We start from the raw sequence: 19,329 nt of genomic DNA, 5'->3' as shown, positions 1-19,329 counted from the left end.
CAGGAAAAAACTGGCTACTGTGCGATGAGGAACAAATGGACTAATTTTTTTTCAGGGAAATATGAAGCAAAGAACACAGGCAGAGCCAAGGTAGCAGAGTAAGGTAAGGATTCACCAAAGCTTTCCAAAATTCCCCTTCAAACAACTTTAAAATATCTCCGCAAATCAAATTCTGGAGCTGCAGAACCAACAAAGGGTCTGGGTGAAACAATTTTTCATCCCAGGACAACTGAGAAGGTTGCCAGGAAAGGCCTTTATCAGAGTGATGGTGGCTAGCCCTTGAGTCCAGTGCAGGCCACACTGGGGCAGAAGCAGTAGGAGGCCTTGAAAGTAATTCATCAGCCAACAGCAGCAGTAGATTCAGGAACTCCCAACCCACAGACAGTAAGAGTCAGACAACGGGTGAGGAGATTACAAGGGGCCTTTTGCTGACACTGGGAGCAGAACCCTGTCTCATTGCCCATACACATCTCTGGGTTGCTATCCCAGAGATAATGGGAGCACTAAGTCATTAGTTCTTGCAGAAGCAAAGGTTCAGTAGCCCTGGTCGTAGTTCTAGGTCAGAGAAGGCTGCTTGGGGTCACTCACAGACCAAAGGAGCAATGACTACACTTCTCCTTAGCTCATACCACTTTGCAAGAACCAAAAACCTGCAGACATCCAGAGCTAGCTCTGAAAACAGCAGCAAGAAAGGCCTGAAGGTTGACATAGCACCCCTTCCACCCTGGGAGCAGAGCCCAATTTTTTTGGGGGGGGGGTTATATTAATTTTTTTCATATTTTTTTTTTACTTTTAGTTGTGACACTTGGTTCTACATAATTTTGAGTTCCGGTATTTCTTTCCCCTCTCCCCCCTCCCTCCCCAAGACAGAATGGAATCCGATATATCTTCTGTGTATGACACACTAGTCAAGTCGTGAAGAAGAATTATGACCAATGGAATGAATCATGAGAAAGAAGAAATAGAGCCAAAAATCCCCAAAACAAAAACAAAAGAGAAAAAAGGGTGGGGGAGGAGAACATAAAGTATGCCTCAATCTGCATTCAGACTCCATAGTTCCTTCTCTGGATGTAGATAGCATTCTCCATCGCGAGTCCTTTGGAGTTGTCTTTGCACCTTGTGTTGCTGAGAAGAGCAAAGTCTATCAGGGTTGGTCATCACAGAATCCATATATCTGTGGTTGTGTATAATGTTCTCCTGGTTCGACTCTGCTCACTCAGCATTATATCTTGTAGGTTTTTCCAGGTTGTTATGAAGTCCATATCATTCCCATTTCTTATAGCACAATAGTATTCCATTACCTACGTATACCACAACTTGTTCAGCCATTCATCAATTGATGGGCATCCTTTTGATTTCCAATTCTTAGCTACCACAAAAAGAGCTGCTATAAATATTTTTGTACATATGGGTCCTTTTCCCACTTGTGTGATCTCTTTGGGATACAACCCTAGAAGTGGTATTGCTGGGTCAAAGGGTATGAACATTTTTATACATCTTTGGTTATAGTTCCAAATTACTCTCCAAAATGGCTGGATTAGTTCACAACTCCACCGGCAATGTAGCAATGTTCCAATTTTCCCACATCCTCTCCAGCATTTATCATTTTCCTGTTTTGTCATTTTAGCCAATCTGGCAAGAGAGATGTGGTACCTGTTTTGATTTGCATTTCTCTAATCAGTAGTGATTTTGAGCATTTTTTCATATGCCTATAGATATCTTTAATTTCTTCCTCTGAAAACTGCCTGTTCATATCCTTTGACTATTTCTCAACTGGGGAATGACTTGTATTCCTATTAATTTGGCTCATTTCTCTGTATCTTTTAGAGATGAGGCCTTTATCAGAGACATTGGTTGTAAAGATTTTCTCCCAATTTTCTGCTTCCCTCCTAATCTTTGTTACATTGGCTTTTTTTATACAAAAATATTTAGCCAATCTTATTCTTTAAGGACTTGATTTTGTCAGTAGTTTTTTTCCCCCTTTTTCCATTTTTTCTTTTACTCCCTAATTTGGTTTTTAAAATCCTCCTTTAGCTTTTCCAGTAATGCTTTTTGGGCTTGACACCAGTTCTCATTCCCTTTTGAGGTATCAGATGTGGCTATAGTGTCATTGCTATCCTCCTCCAAATTGGTATTTTGATCATGCCTGTCTCCATAAAAAGAATCAATGCCTTGGTTTTGTTGGGTTCTTCTTCATGTTGGTTAGCTTTTTCCTGGCTTTACAGTGAATTTCTGCTTTTGGGGCTCAGGGTTCTCTGTCCCAGGTTTCTTGTTCTGGGGATTGTGAGTTTAGTTACTGGCTTTGTGTATTATGGCCTTCAGTTTCCTGAGGTGCAGGGGAGTGGTCTGGCTGCCTGAAGTCTCCTCTTCCCCTGGGGCTGCTCTCTTGCACTGTTGCTCTTCAGCAATGGTCTCAGCTGTTTGTTGTTTGTGCTGATGTCTGCCTCTTCCCCTGGGGGTGCAACATTACCTCTGGGCTCCTGGTGTTGACCCCTGCTGGCTCTGCCCCTCTGAGACTCAGGAACTCCCACTGCTTGGCCACTGAAGCTCCACTTCTGTCTCCTCTATTTCAGCATTTTTTCCTGAGGAATTCTCTGGGTGAGGGGTGGAGGGGAGGGATTAGAGCCATTTACCTGGAAGTTCAAGAAGACGCGTTTCACACCTTTAGGCTGCAAGCCTCAGGAATCGATGTCTCACGGCTGTTGGTGTTGTGCTGCTGCCTTTCATCACTTCCACAGACTGCTGTTCTGTGTTGGGAGGCCTGGGGATCTCCACCAGTTTTGAGAGCCCAGCTTTCTCCCAGACTGTCTCACATGTTGGTTTCTGCAGCTGCTTCCGCTTTGGTGCTGTTTGGAGCAGCTCTGCACACTGAACGCTCTCCCAGCCTACATATTCGTCCTGTTGGCCTTTCAGACTCTCCTGGCTTGGAAATTTGCCCCACTCAGACTGCTCATGGTTTCTAACTCTCTCAAATCTGCTCACGCTCACTTTTTTATTCGTATCTGACAGAGCTTGTGAGAGAGCTCCAGTAAGATGGTGTTTTCACGTGGCCATCTTCCAGAGCCCAACTTTAACATAAAGTTATATGTCAAGAAATAGGTGGAGAAGGAGCAAAAAAAGAAAGGGAACCTAACCATAAAAAGTTGGCTGTGGTAACAGGGAAGAGCAAGATACAGACCCAGAAGAAGAAAATTAAATAAAAACTACATGCAAAGCTTCAAAGAAAAAGGGAATCAGGCACAGGCCACAGAATTCCTGAAAGATATCAAGAAGGATTTTAAACATTAAGTAGCAGAGATGGAGGGTAACATTGGGAAAAAAAATGAGAATCATGAAAAAAAATTATGAAAAGGGAGCCAACATCTCACTAAAAGAGGCACAAAAAGCACTGAAGAAAATAACACTTTGAAAGCAAAATTTGTCAAATGGTAAAAGAGGCACATAGATTTTTCTATGGAAGAGAAGAACTCCTTAAAAAGTAGAATTGGCCAAATGGAAATGGAGGTATAAAAGTTCACTGAAGAAAATAATTTCTTAAAAATTAGAATTTGGCAAATGGAAACTAATCATTCCATAAGACACCAAGAAACAACACTACAAAGTCAGAAGAATGAAAAAAATGGAAGAAAATCTGAAATACCTCACTGGAAAAAAGTGACCTGGAAAATAGATCCGGGAAAGGTAATTAAGACTTATTGGACCACCTAAAAACCATGATCAAAAAAAGAGCCTAGAGATCATCTTTCAAGAAATTATCAAATAGCCCTGATATCTTAGAACCAGAGGATAAAATAGCAATTGAAAGAATCGAATTGAAAGAAATCTAAAAATGAAAGCATCCAGGAATATTACAGTCAGATTCCTTACAATGAAAGGAGAGACTAATACAATTGAAAGTAAGTAAGCCATTGAACTAATAAATAAAAATACTAGCTGGTTTTTATGAAAAAAACAACCCAGTAAAATAGATAAATCATTGGTTAATTTGATTTTTTTTAAAAAAGAGAAAAAGCAGGAGAGGATTCTGTGAAGATGAAGATGGCAGAGTAGGTCAGAAAATTCCAAGTTCTCACGACTTACCCACACAAAAGAGATAAAATAGCACCTCAGGGCAAACATAGAGTGGTAAAAATAAATAAGAGTAGGGGTGGAAAAGCAGTCCTCCTGGGGCAATCTGAGATATAAAGAAAAATCCCAGAACCAAGCTTGGTCGCTGCAAAGAGTAAACACCTTCAGGCTAGGACCATTTATACAATAAGTGGCAAGCTCTGGATTGAGGGTGGGGGGGCTACCTCGAACCCAGCCACAGGAACTTTTACCCCGGGACAGTGAGGGGAGTTGGGTATCTGAGCCAGGAATGGTTGAGGTAACCACTGCTGACAAGGAATGCCAGACCCAGCTATGTTACAGAGATGGGACCAGGGTTAAGAAGGAACCAGCAGATGCCTGGTGAGTACAGAAGCAGTGGGGTGGAGATACTGCTGCTGTGGGCACTTACAGGAAGCTAGAGATCTTGGTTTCGATTCCAAGTGGGAAGGGAGTATTGGAGGAGGATTAGAGGCCAGAGGTGATTACAAAAACTAAGCTACTATAAATAATTTATATAATAATTTGCACAGGCAAAGGAGAAAAAAATGCAACCATAGAGAATTACTACAGAGAAGACCAGGGTTCATCCTCAAAAGAGGATAGTGAAGCAAAGAAACCCTCTTCTTCCCCAAAGAGTAATGTCAAATGGTCACCTTCCCAAAAAGAATTCATAGAAGAACTTAAAAAAGACTTTAAAAATCAAATGAGGAAGACTGAGGAAAAACTAAAAAAAAGAACAATCCAAGAAAAACAAGATTGTGAAAAGAAAGTCAACCAAACCAAAAAGGAGATCCAGAATCTTAAGGAAGAAAATTATTCCTAGAAAACCAGAATTGGGCAAAGGGAAGTTGGTGAAGTTATAAGACATCAAGAAATAAAAAAGCAAAATATAAAGAATGAAAAAATAGAAGAGAATGTGAAACATCTCATAAGAAACACTATTGATCTAGAGAACAGATCGAAGAATAATTGGACTACCTGGAAGCTATGATCAAAAAAAGAATCTTGATACAATAATACAAGAAAGGCTGTATATCTATATGTAAATATATCCATGCTTAATTATAGCCTTCGGGGGTGAGGGAGGAAAGGGGGAAAAGAACAAAGGAAAAAGTGCACAGCAAAGAATAGAAGAAAAGTTACAAGGAAGCAAAGAAAATTGTCCTGAAGAGAGGAAAATGGAAATAGAAAAAAATCCACCAATCCCACCTGAAAGAGATCTTACAAGGAAAACCCACAGGAATATTATAGTCAAATTCTGAAGCTCCCAGCTCAAGGATAAAATAAAGCTACAAGCAGCAACAGCAACAAAATCTATTTAAATATGGTTGGGGCAGCTAGGTGGTGCAGTGAGTAGAGCACCAGCCCTGGAGTTAGGAGGACCTGAGTTCAAATCTAGTCTCCAACACTTGACATACTTACTAGCTGTGTGACCTTTGGCAAGTCACTTAACCCCAATTGACCTGCCTTCCTCCTTCCAAAAAAAAAGAAAGAGAATATGAACTTCCAGAGATCAAAGAATATCTTACTATTCCCTTCATATCTCCAGCATTTAGCAATGGGCTTTGTACATAGTAAGCACTTAATGAATATGGTGTTGCCACAATTAGAATCACACAACACCTAGCAGTGGCAGCACTAAAAGGCCACAGGTCTTGGAATATATATATATATATGAATATATATATATATATATATATATATATATATGAGAGAAAAAAACTGGGGTTTTAGCCAAAAATATCATACCCACCAAAACTAAGCATAATTCTGAATGGAAAAAATGGACACTTAATGAATTATCAGACTTTCAGAACTTTTTAAAAAAATCATCAGCATTTCTATATATCTAACTAAAGCCCAGCAGGAAGAGATAGAAAGAGAAATTCCATTTAAAATAACTGTAGACAATATAAAATACTTGGGAGTCTACCTGCTAAGATAAACCCAAGGATGATGTGAACGCAAGTTAAAAAATATTTTTAGCATAAATAAAGACAGATCTAAACAAATGGAGAAATATTAATTGCTCATGGGTAGGCACAGCCATAAAAATGACAATTCTAATTCACTTAATTAACTTGTTCAGTGTCATACAAATCAAACTACCAAAAATTATTTTATAGAACTAGAAAAAATAAAAAAAATTCATCTGGAAGGACAAAAGATCAAAGATATCAAGGAAAACAATGAAAAAAATGTGAAGAAAATGGCCTACTAGAACCTGATTTCAAACCCTATTACAAAGTTATCAAAACAACCTGGCATTGGCTAATAAATAGAGTGGTGGACCAGTGGAATAAGTTAGTTACACAATATGCACCAGTAAATGACCATAGTAATCCAGTGTTTGATAAACACAAAGATACAAGGTTTTGGTACAAGAACTCACTATTTGACAAAAATTGCTGGGAAAAGTGGAGACAGTTTGGCAAAAAATAAATTTAGTCCAATATAACCCAACATCTCATGCTGTATGCCAAAATAAGGTCAAAATGAATACACTATTTATATTAAGGTTGATATCATAGCAAATTTGGGAAACACGGAATGTTTCAAGCAACTGATAGAGAGTATTACAGGAAGTAAAAAGGAAAATTTTGACTACATTAAATTCAAAAATTTTTGCACAAACAAATCTAATGCAGCCAAGATTAAAAGGAAAGCAGAAAATTTGGAAAAAAAAAACATTTTACACCAAGTTTCTCTAACAAAGGCATCATTTCTCAAATATATAGATAACTCACTCAAATTTATAAGAAAACAAGTCATTACCCAAATATTAAATATTCAAAGGATATGAACAGACAGTTTCCAGAAGAAGACATCAAAGTTATGTTTAGTCATATGAAAAAATGCTCTAAATCACTATTGATTAAAGAAATGAAAATTAAAACAACTCTGATGTACCACCTCACACCTATCAGATTGGCTAACATGACAGAAAAGGGAAATGACAAAAACTGGAGAAGATGTGGAAAAATTGGAACACTAATGGACTGCTGGTGGAGTTGTGAACTGCTCACACCATTCTGGAGAACAATTAAAAACTATGCCAAAAAGGCAACCAAACTGTGCCTCCCCTTTGATTTGGCAATACCAATACTAGGTCTGTATTTTGTTTTACAATTTTATCTGTTTATGTAAGTGCAACAAAAGTAAAATAATGGATACCAAGTGGAAGAAATGCCCAAAAAGGGGAGACAAAAATATTTAGAAATACGAATGACTAGCTTGCCAAGAGTGACCACCCACATGCCATTAAAAACACATTTACCCATTTATAAATGTTACTAGTATAAATTAAATTCAGGAACTGAGTCACAGTTCACTGCTAAAAGTTATCAAATTATTTCCAAAATATTACATTAGAGTTGACAACATCAGGACGGAGCCAAGATGGTGGCTGGAAAGCAGGGACTTGCTTATGCTCCCCTCCGGGTCCATCCAAACACCTATAAAAATAGCTCTGAACAAATTCTAGAGTGGCAGAACCCACATAATGGCAAAGGAAAGCAGGGCTCCAGGCCAGGACAACCTGGATGGTCACTGGGAAGGGTCTATAGTCATGGAGCTGGGAGCAGAGCAGAGTCCAGAGTAGCCCACGCCAGGACCAACCAGACCAGGAGCCAGGTGGAACAGGCTTAGCAACCTGAATCAGTGAGCTGTGGCAGTTACCAGACTTCTCAACCCACAAATGCCAAAGACAACATAGAACGTTAGTGAGAAAAGCTTCTGGGACGGAGTGAAAGGAGTGCACAGTTGGCCACTGCCCTGGGAGCAGCAGAGGTGGTGTAGCTCTGAGGCTGCTTCCAGAGCTACAGATGCAGTTGCTTCCAGCCCCAGGTCCACCTGGTGGGAGGAATTAAGCTGTGGATTAGAGCAGGAGTGCAAAGCCTGCTTTGCCCTGCCTGGATCTTGGTCGCAATCCTGGTGGGGAATTCATGGAGGAGAAGGAGCGCTGGTGTGACAGAGCTTTCTGTGTAGAAGTAGCTCTGAAAATAGCAGCGCAGCTTCTCAAGCTTGGGACAAAGTACTCTCTACTCTACAAGCAGTCATACACTGACAAAAAGCTCAAGGGTCAAGTAGTTGGCCGGGAACATGGCCAGGTAACAAAAACGGTCTCAGATTCAGACTCAGACTTTGGAATCTTTTTTTGGTGACAAAGAAGATCAAAACATACAGCCAGAAGAAGTCAACAAAGTCAAAGAGCCTACATCAAAAGCTTCCAAGAAAAATATGAACTGGTCTCAGGCCATGGAAGAGCTCAAAAAGGAGTTGGAAAAGCAAGTAAGTGAAGTAGAGGAAAAATTGGGAAGAGAAATGAGAGTGATGCGAGAAAACCATGAGAAACAAGTCAATGACTTGCTAAAGGAGACCCAAAAAAATACTGAAGAAAATAACACCTTAAAAATAGACTAACTCAAACGGCAAAAGAGCTCCAATAAGCCAATGAGGAGAAGAATGCCTTGAAAGGCAGAATTAGCCAAATGGAAAGGGAGGGCCAAAAGACCACTGAAGAAAATACTACCTTAAAAATTAGATTGGAGCAAGTGGAAGCTAGTGACTTTAGGAGAAATCAAGATATTATAAAACAGAACCAAAGGAATGAAAAAATGGAAGACAATGTGAAATATCTCATTGGAAAAATCACTGACCTGGAGAATAAAACCAGGAGAGATAATTTAAAAATTACTGGACTACCTGATCAAAAAAAGAGCCTAGATATCATCTTTCAAGAAATTATCAATGAAAATTGCCCTGATATTCTAGAGCCAGAGGGTAAAATAAAAATAGAAAGAATCCACCAATCACCTCCTGAAAAAGATCTCAAAAAGAAAACTCCTAGAAATATTGTCATCAAATTCCAGCGCTCCCAGGTCAAGGAGAAAATACTACAAGTAGCCAGAAAGAAACAATTTGAGTATTGTGGAAACACAATCAGGATAATACAAGATCCAACAGCTTCTACATTAAAGGATTGAAGGGCTTGGAATACGATATTCTGGAGGTCAATGGAGCTAGGATCAAAACCAAGAATCACCTACCCAGCAAAACTGAGTATCATGCTCAGTTTTCTCAAAATCATGCTTCAAGGCAAAATACGGATTTTCAATAAAATAGAGGACTTTCAAGCTTTCTCAGTGAAAAGACCAGTGCTGAATAGAAAATTTGACTTTCAAACACAAGAATCAAGAGAAGCATGAAAAGGTAAACAAGAAAGAGAAACCATACGGAGCTTACTAAAGTTGTACTGTTTTCTTTATATTCCTACATGGAAAGATGATGTGTATAATTCATGGCACCTAAGTATTAGGGTAGCTGAAGGGAATATACACACATACATATATACATATATATATGTGTGTATATATATATGTATTCTGAGGACACAGGGTGAGTTGAATATGAACTAATGATACCTAAAAAAATAAAATCAAATTAAGGGATGAGAGAGGAATATATTGAGACAGGGAGAAAGGGAGGGATAGAATGAGGTAAATTATCTCACATAAAAGTGGCAAGAAAAAGCAGTTCTGTAGGAAGGGAAAATAGGGCAGGTGAGGGGGAATGAGTGAATCTTGCTCTCACTGGATTTGACTTGAGGAGGGAATACCATACACACTCAATTGGGTATCTTACCCCACAGGAAAGAAGGAGGAAGGAGATACAAAGGGGAGCCAATAGAAGGGAGGGCAGATGGGAGAGGAAGTAATGAAAAGCAAATGCTTTTGAAAAAGGACAGGGTCAAGGGAGAAAACTGAATAGTGGGGGACTGGATAGGAGAGAGAAAAATGTAGTTAGTTTTTCACAACATGAGTATTGTGGAAGGGTTTTGCATAATGATACACATGTGACCTATATTGAGTTGCTTGCCTTCTTAGGGAGGATGATTGGGGAGGGAAGAGGGGAGAGAACTTGGAACTCAAAGTTTTAAAAGCAGATGTTCAAAAAAAAGGGTTTTTTTGCATGCAACTAGGAAATAAGATACACAGGCAATGGGGCATAGAAATCTATCTTGCCCTACAAGAAAGTAAGGAAAAAGAGGATGGGAGGGGGGGAGTGGGGTTACAGAAGGGAGGGCTGACTGGGGAATGGGGCAATCAGAATATATGCCATCTTGGAGTGGGGGGAGGGTAGAAATGGGGAGAAAATTTGTAATTTAAAATCTTGTGGAAATCAATGCTGAAAGTTAAAAATATTAAATAAATAAATAAAATAAAATAAAAAATGATAATTTTATCCTTCAAAAAAATGAGCAATGTAATAGCATTGTTCTATAGAAATGAAAAAATACAACACAAAGGATTCATAGAAACATGGGAAGAAATACATCAACTGCTTCAAAGTGAAGTAGGTAGAACCAGAAAAAACACTATGCAGCATGACTATAATTATGAAATAAAAATCAAAGTAAAGTGAAGTCACATTGAGTTCTCTTATAATGGACAATATTGCCCTAGGTAAAGAGATACTGAGACGTAAATCCCTTCTTTGCTTGAAATGATGAAATGGCAGGGAGCTAAGGGTACAGAATGTCATAAGTGCCATCAGACCTAGATTCTATATTGGATGGTTTTACTTAAACATTTTTTTTTCATTTTCATAAGGGATATAGGTTGGAAGATGTATATTTAGAAATACTGTTGCATTTAAAGAAAGATACCAATAAATTTAAAAATTAAAACACTGTAACAGAAAAAAATAATTGACAACATCCTTAAGTATATAAATATCAAACAAAATAAATATATCAGAAATAAATGTATCCTAAGAGAAAATAGAAATCATTACTCATGGTGTATTCTCATACAAATTGTGAGGTTTTTAATATCCAAAAACAATATTAAGAAGTTTTGTATGTATATTTCTGACATCAAAAGAAAACTATTTCACATCCTAACTGTTCCTACTATGAAACATAAAGAATTCTATTGATTTCACTAGTCAAAACTTTCCTAAAACAGAAATTGCATTTGAATTTTACTCTTCAAATACAAGCCGAAAATTGTCATCAAGGCACTCTAGGGTTTTCTCACACCAATTGACCCAAAAGATTTTTTAAAAGAAATGTTTATTTTATATACATATAATTTGACTTAAAATCCCTGAGCACTTTCTCTTCTTCTTTTTTATCACTGTCAATTACAATAACCTGCTGGATGCTAGAAGCAACAGGAGCTGTGAATACATTTTCTAAAGCTCCAATGTCCATTTGAGGCCTGGGGTTTAAATATTCCTCCCCATCATGGCTATGGCTATTACAATAAGAAACCCTATCCAGGCTCTCATAGCTTTGAGAATCTTCACTGTGTGTATGTTCATCTGGGTAGTCTTTGAATGGAAAATCTCTAAGGGAGAAAACATAACCTCATGGTTTTGGTACCTATCTTCATAATAAAGGTATTTTTGCATTGAACTTGGGAAATTTCCATAGCCAAAGGGAGGATGACTATAAGCATATAAGCTTGATTAGTAGTGAGGTCTAGGTAAGAAAGGAGAATCGAGGTGGTGCACCAAATAATGCGGTTGGATGTCCAATAGTTTGATAGACATGAGGATGTGGAATGGGTGGATCTTGTGGGATTGATGCACTTCGGTGACAAGTAGAAATGTTGGGGTACTCCTTGAGGGACTGAATGGTGGAGGCAGAAAATCTGGCAGGAGCAATTCTTGCAGTAGTTGGGTTTTTACTGGTACTCTTCAAAGAAAATGGGGTTAGTCCCTCTTTTTTTTGCTTTTTTTTTGGCAGGGCAATTGGGGTTAAGTGATTTGCCCAAGGTCACACAGCTATACCTGTGTCAAGTGTCTGAGGCCGGATTTGAACTCAGGTCCTCCTGACTCCCAGGCCAGTGCTCTACTCACTGCGCCACCTAGCTGCCCCAGGGTCAGTCTCTTTACAGAGTGATTGGCTCCTGAATGCAGATGCTGAATTCTGTTTGGGTGGGTCCAGCAAAGCTCTGTGATGGAAGAGCTGGATGAAGACAGTTGGAGCTGGGAAAGCCACCTGAACAGTGCTGGCAGTGCTTGGTTGGAAGAATATACTAGGGACTGGACACTAGACTGGAGGTGTAGGTAGCTGGATAGTATGTGGGGATTTTTTTTTTTAATGCAATTTATTTATTTAACATATTTGGTTTTCAGCATTGATTTTCACAACAGTTTGGATTACAAATTTTCTCCCCATTTCTGCCCTCCCCCCCCACTCCAAGATGGCGTATATTCTGGTTGCCCTGTTCCCCAGTCAGCCCTCCCCTCTATCACTGCCCTCCCCTCTCATCCCCTTTTCCCTTCCTTTCTTGTAGGGCAAGATAAATTTCTACGCCCCATTGCCTGTGTATCTTATTTTTTAGTTGCATACAAAAAGTTTTTTTGTTTTTGAACATCTGATTTTAAAACTTTGAGTTCCAAATTCCCTTCCCTCTTCCCTTCCCACCCACCCTCCCTAAGAAGTTGAGCAATTCAACCTAGGCCACACATGTATTATTATGTATAACCCTTCCACAATATTCATGTTGTGAAAGGCTAACTACATTTTGCTCCTTCCCAACCCATCCCGCTTTATTGAATTTTCTTCCTTGACCCTGTCCCCTTTCCAAAGTGTTTGTTTTGATTACCTCCACCCCCATCTGCCCTCCACTCCATCATCCCCCTGCCTTTTATTTTTTTTTTTATCTTCCTCCCTCTTCTTTCCTGTGGGGTAAGATACCCAACTGAGTATGTATGGTATTCCCCCTCAGGCCAAATCTGATGAGAGCAAGGTTCACTCATTCCCCCCTCACCTGCCCACTCCCCTCCTCTCCTAGAACTGCTTCCTCTTGCCACCTTTATGGGAGATAATCCACCCCATTCTATCTCTCCCTATCTCCCTCTCTCAGTATGTTACTCTGTCATCCCTTAATTTCATTTTATTTCTTTTAGCTATCTTCCCTTCATCCTCAACTCACCCTGTGTCTGCTCTCTCTCTTTTACATATATATATATACACATACATACACATACATACATATACACATAGATACATGCATACATACACATTCACTTATATATATACATAAACATATATATATGCATATATATATACATATATGCATATTCCCTTCAACTACCCTAATACTGAGGTCTCATGAATCATACTCATCATCTTTCCATGTAGGAATGTAAACAAAACAGTTCAACTTTAGTAAGTCCCTTGCAATTTCCGTTTTTTGATTACCTTTTCATGCTTCTCTTGATTCTTGTGTTTGAAAGTCAAATTTTCTATTCAGTTCTGGTCTTTTCACTGAGAAAGCTTGAAAGTCCTCCATTTTATTGAAAGTCCATATTTTGCCTTGGAACATGATACTTAGTTTTGCTGGGTAAGTGATTCTAGGTTTTAATCCTAGCTCCATTGACCTCCGGAATATCGCATTCCAAGCCCTTCGATCTCTTAATGTAGAAGCTGCCAGATCTTGGGTTATTCTGATTGGGTTTCCACAATATTCAAATTGTTTCTTTCTGGCTGCTTGCAGTATTTTCTCCTTGATCTGGGAGCTCTGGAATTTGGCAACAATATTCCTAGGAGATTTCTTTTTGGGATCTATTTGCGGAGGCGATCGATGGATTCTTTCAATTTCTATTTTGCCCTGTGGCTCTAGAATATCAGGGCAGTTCTCCTTGATAATTTCCTGAAAGATGGTATCTAGGCTCTTTTTTTGATCATGGCTTTCAGGTAGTCCAATAATTTTTAAATTATCTCTCCTGGATCTATTTTCCAGGTCAGTGGTTTTTCCAAGGAGATATTTCACTTTGTCTTCCATTTTTTCATTCCTCTGGTTCTGTTTTATAATATCCTGATTCTCATAAAGTCACTAGCTTCCACTTGCTCCAATCTAATTTTTAAAGTAGTATTTTCTTCAGTGGTCTTTTGGACCTCCTTTTCCATTTGGCTAATTCTGCCTTTCAAGGAATTCTTCTCCTCATTGGCTTTTTGGAGCTCTTTTGCCATTTGAGTTAGTCTATTTTGTAAGGTGTTGTTTTCTTCAGTGTATTTTTCAGTATTTTTTTGGGTCTCCTTTAGCAAGTATTGACTTGTTTTTCATGGTTTTCTCGCATCCTTCTTATTTCTCTTCCCAATTTTTCCTCTACTTCTCTAACTTGCTTTTCCAAATCCTTTTTGAGTTCTTCTATGGTCTGGGGCCAGTTCATGTTTTTCTTGGAGGCTTTGGTTGTAGGCTCTATGACTTTGCTGTCTTCTTTAGGCTGTATGTTTTGGTCTTCTTTGTCACCAAAGAAAGAATCCAAAGTCTGAGACTGAATCTGGGCGCGTTTTCGCGTCCTGGCCATATTCCCAACCAACTAACTTGACCCTTGAGTTTTTCAGTGGGGTATGACTGCTTGTAGATTACCGAGTTCTATGTTCTACGTTTGGGGGGGAGGTGCCAGCTCTGTCAGAGCCGCACTCCTCCTTCCCCAAGGACCCCCAGTCCAGACTGGACTCAGATCTTCGGCAGGCTGTGCACCCCTGCTGTGATCCGCCACTTAATTCCCCCCACCAGGTGGGCCTGGAGCCGGAAGTAACAACAGCTGTAGCTGCCCCACCTCCGCTGCCCCCGGGGCTAGAAGCCGAACCGCGAACTCCTTCCACTCCCGCAGCTTTTCCCACTAACCTTCTCCGCAGTCTTTGGTGTTTGTGGGTCGAGGGGTCTGGTAACTGCTCACGTATTCAGGGCGCTAGGGCCCCCTCCGCCCGGGTTCTGGACTGGATCGTCCACGCCGCTCAGGCTGGGCTCTGCTCCACTCCGTTCCCAGCTCCCAGCTCCCAGCTCCGTGTGGAATAGAGCTCACCCAGAGACTATCCGGGCTGTCCTGGGCTGGGGCCCTGCTTCCCTCTGCTGTTCTGTGGGTTCTGCCGTTCTAGAATTGGTTCAGAGTCATTTTTATAGGTTTTTGGAGGGACTCGGGTACGGAGCTCACTCTAGTCCGTGCTTACCAGCCGCCATCTTGGCTCCGCCCCCCGTATGTGGGGATTTACTTTATGTTTCATCTTGATTTCTTACGTCAAATTTTCCATCGAGTTCTGGTGTTTTTGTCATGAATACTGGAAAGTCTTTCAATTCATTAAATATCCATTTTTTTCCAACTGGCTTATACTCAGCTTAGCTGGGCAAGTTATTCTTGGTTGCAAGCCCAGCTTCTTTGCTCTATGAAATATAATGTTTCAGCCCTTCAGTCTTTTTTGTTTTGCTTTATTTTTGTTTTAAATATTTATTTATATTTAGTTTTCAACATTCACTTCTATAAGATTTTGACTTCCAAATTTTCTCCCCCTCCCTTCACTTCCCCCTCCCCAAGATGGCATGCAATCTGATATAGGCTATATATGTACAATCATATTAAACATATTTTCATATTAGTCCTGTTGTAGAGAAGAATTATAACCAAAGGGGTCCTTTCCCCATTTTTATGATCTTTTTGGGATACAGACCTAGAAGTGGTACTGCTGGGTGTGCACAGTTTTATAGCCCTTTGGGCATAGTTCCAAATTGTTCTCTAGAGTGGTTGGATCATGGTGGGGGATACAGTAGATAGAACACTGGCCCTAGAGTCAGGAGGACTTGAGTTCAATTCTAGCCTCAGATGCTTACTAGCTATGTGACACTCGAAAAGCCACTTAACCCCTATTGCCTCCAACAAAACAAAACAAAACAAAAAAAAACTCAGAATGGTTGGATCAGTTCACAACTCCACCAATCATGCATTAGTATTCCAATTTTTCCACATCTCCAATATTTATAAATTTCCTGTTACTTGTCATGCCAGCCAATCTGATAGGTGTGATGTGGTACCTCAGAGTTGTTTTCATTTGCATTTCTCTAATCAATAGTGATTTAGAGCATTTTTTCATGAATATCGATGGCTTTAATTTCTTCATCTGAAAACTTCCTGTTCATATCCTTTGACCATTTACAACTTGTATTCTTATAAATTTGATTTAGTTCTGTATATATTTTGGAAATGAGACCTTTATCAGAAACACTGGCTATAAAAATTGTTTCCCAGCTTTCTACTTTCCTTCTAATCTTGGTTGCATTTGGCTTTGTTTGTGCAAAGCCTTTTAAATTTAATGCGATCAAAATTATCCATTTTGCATATCATAATGTTCTTTATCTTTTGTTTGGTCATAAATTCTTCTGTTCTCCATGGATCTGTCAGGTAAACTATTCCTAATTTGCTTATGATATTACCTTTTATGTCTAAATCATGGACCAATTTTGACCTTATCTTGGTATAGGGTGTGAGATGTTGGTCTATGTCTAGTTTCTGCCATACAATTTTCCAAACTTCCCAGCAGTTTTTTGTCAAATAGTGAATTCTTATCCCAGAAGCTGTAGTCTTGGGGCTTATCAAACAGTAGATTACTATAGTCATTTACTACTGTGTCTTGTGTGCCTAACCTATTCCACTGATCCACCACTCTATTTCTTAGCCAATACTAAATAGTTTTGATGATTTCTGTTTTATAATATAGTTTTAGATTTGGTACCCCTACTCCACCTTCTTTTGCATTTTTTTCATTTGTTCCCTTTATATTCTTGATCTTTTGTTCTTCCGGTTGAATTTTGTTATTATTTTTTCTAGCTCTATAAAATAATTTGTTGGTAGTTTGATTGGTATGTCACTGAATAAGTAAATTAATTTAGGTAGAATTGTCATTTTTATTGTATTAGCTTAGTCTACTTATGAGCGACTGATATTTTTTCAATTGTTTTGATCTGACTTTATTTGTGTGACAAGTGTTTTGTAACTGTGTTCATATAGTTCCTGGGAGAATGTAAGTTTCTTGAGGGCAAAGACTTTAATTTTTGTCTTTGTATACCCAGCTGGACACAATAGGCACTTAATAAATGCCTGTTGATTGCCTGATTATCTCATATTCATTACAACCTCTGGAAGTTAGTTAATAGGAGGCAATAGTGCTCAGATTGCTGGAGACCTGGTTTCATATCATGACATTATGTGAATCTAGCAAACTCAAGCCCTCTCTAAGCTGCCGTTTTCCTTCTCTATCAAATACTATGTGAAATTTGCATTGTCTCCCTCTTAGTTCTGCTGTGGGAATCAAAGAGAATGGATATGAGATTGTTGTAACAGCAGAGTGTTAGGCAAAGGGAAACTATTCCTCCAAGGGAAGGGTGGGTAAGAGTGGCAATAGTCCCAGTTTTCTACTCTCTGCCTATTCACGATCAAATATCAGGCGGAAGGGCACAAAAAGAACATTAAGTGCCTCCTTTATACTGGCGCTTTTTCAGAAGCCTGGGGTCCCAGGATATCCTTCTGACCCTATTCCCCACCCCTTGTGCTTTTCCCTATCTCGTTTACCTTCACCTATCCTCTGCCGCCTCACAATAAGGAATCGGATCACACTGGCAGCAATGAACAGTAACGAGCTGTTGCATAATTGTAGAAGCAGCAGAGTGTAGTGGACTTTCGTTCGGTAGGAACTATTTCCAAACCATCGGAGAGTGTCCAGCATCGCGTCTTTCACCTTTTCATCCACTTTCTTTATGATGGAGCATGTTATTTTATGATCAGTTTTCCGGTTGATAATGGCCCGGCACCTAAAGTAAGTGAAATCCTTCGCCTGAGAGGTGCTGAGTACTTTCTCGAAATAGTCCAGTAATTCCAAATTTTTCAGCCGCTTCAGAATCCTTACAAGAAACTTCTGCTGGGACCTCTCACTTATCCTACAAAACCACTCCCTGGTGGAGAAAATTTTCCAAGCCAAAACACAAGTTTCACATTTTTGGCACACCGGAAGGAGCTCAGTTTTCTGGTCACATCGTAGATCTGTGGCGCAGTCAAGTCTAAATTCCAGTTTCTCCATGACTTGCATCGGGTACTTTCATTTTATTCTTCCTGGTTCAGCGATACTATACGGCAAACTCTATGAAGGAGAAGTTTTTGATAAATGTCCCAAAAGATTTTTTTTTCCATTGTAAGCCTATCCCAGAGAAATAGTCAGACTGGGCCAGGTGAAAGCCGTATCTCTCTGTACGGGCTCAGAAGTCTCTCTTTAGTGTATTGAACTCCTAGGAGACATGGCATTACCGTAAACCTCCTAGAAGTACTAAACTTACTTCGCTGCTGTATTTTCTGTTATAGGCAGGAAAGATTGAACATATATTGGTCTTTGACATAAGACAAATAAGATTCACCTATTCTCAAATGAGGTCAAACACATATACATTCCCCTGCTTGAAGGTTTTGTATTTAGAAGTCAGTAGCTATGCTGCAAGAAGAGAGGTTTCTGTCAATCTTACGTCACAACTAATGATAATTGTCCAAAACATAGCTAAAGAGGAAGCATGGTACAATGGATTTGTATCTTAGGACCTAGGACCTTTTTGCCTTGGCAAACTCAGAATTAATATTATTTAAAATCATTTGAGTCCTATCAACATCGATGTATACTTTGTCATGTTATCTCAGCTTCTCAAGAAATATCCATTGTTTAGGGACCAGCTCCCTCCCTTTTATTCTACTAAATCATATTTAAAGCCCTTTTGAGATTAACTAGATAAACTAGAACTGGCCTGAAAGATTGATTCCTCCCACTAGGGAACTCTCCTTCACCCCAGAGTTGACCCCTTATCCTCACCACATCAAAATTCTCTACATGCAGAAGTGATTCCATTCCATTCTGTCATCCTAAGCAGATCACCCCTTCTAGTGTTCCAACTATCTCGCTAATCTTCAATCTCTTCTTGTCTACTGGCTGCTTCTCTGCTGTTTACAAAAACAATTAAGTCTCCCCAATGATCAACAAAAACCTTATTTGATCTGTCCATTCCCATTACCTATAGTCCCACATCTCTCCTACCGTTTTTAGCTAAACTCCTAGAGAAGGCTATCTATAACAGGTGCCTCCATTTCTCTCACTCTCTTCTTAACTCTCTATAGTCTACTTTTGGCCACATTGTTCAACAAAAACTGCTCTCTCCAAAGTTATTAATGATGACTTAATCACCAAATCTAATGATCTTTTCTCAATCATCATCCTTCTTGACCTCTCTGTAGCCTTTGACATTGCCAGTTATCCTCTTCTCCTTGATATTTTCTTCTCTCTAGGTTTTTAGGACACTGTTTTCTCTACCTGTCTGACTGTTCCTTCTCAGCCTTCTTTGTTGGCTCTTTATCCAACATTTGCTGACAGTGGTGTTTCCTCAAAGCTCTATCTTGGACTTTCTTTACATCTCC

General features: G+C 39.4%; 1 protein-coding gene and 1 pseudogene across 1 annotated transcript in view; both read right to left on the bottom strand.

The window, feature by feature from the left end:
• The window catches only part of CDRT1 (CMT1A duplicated region transcript 1), a 143,535-nt gene extending 125,579 nt beyond the window's left edge, over nucleotides 1-17,956 (bottom strand). The window contains exon 1 of the mRNA XM_036768809.1: nucleotides 17,452-17,956. Coding sequence (XP_036624704.1) covers nucleotides 17,452-17,956 — 505 coding nt within the window. The remainder of the gene's footprint in view (nucleotides 1-17,451) is intronic.
• Nucleotides 11,165-15,164, bottom strand: LOC118856428 (annotated as a pseudogene).
• Nucleotides 17,957-19,329: the final 1,373 nt, after the last annotated feature.

The sequence above is a fragment of the Trichosurus vulpecula genome, chromosome 7, assembly GCF_011100635.1.
Source record: "Trichosurus vulpecula isolate mTriVul1 chromosome 7, mTriVul1.pri, whole genome shotgun sequence".
NCBI classification, from domain to species: Eukaryota; Metazoa; Chordata; class Mammalia; order Diprotodontia; family Phalangeridae; genus Trichosurus; species Trichosurus vulpecula.
Note: the sequence above shows the minus strand (reverse complement) of the source record. Positions and strands in the feature narration are given on the sequence as shown.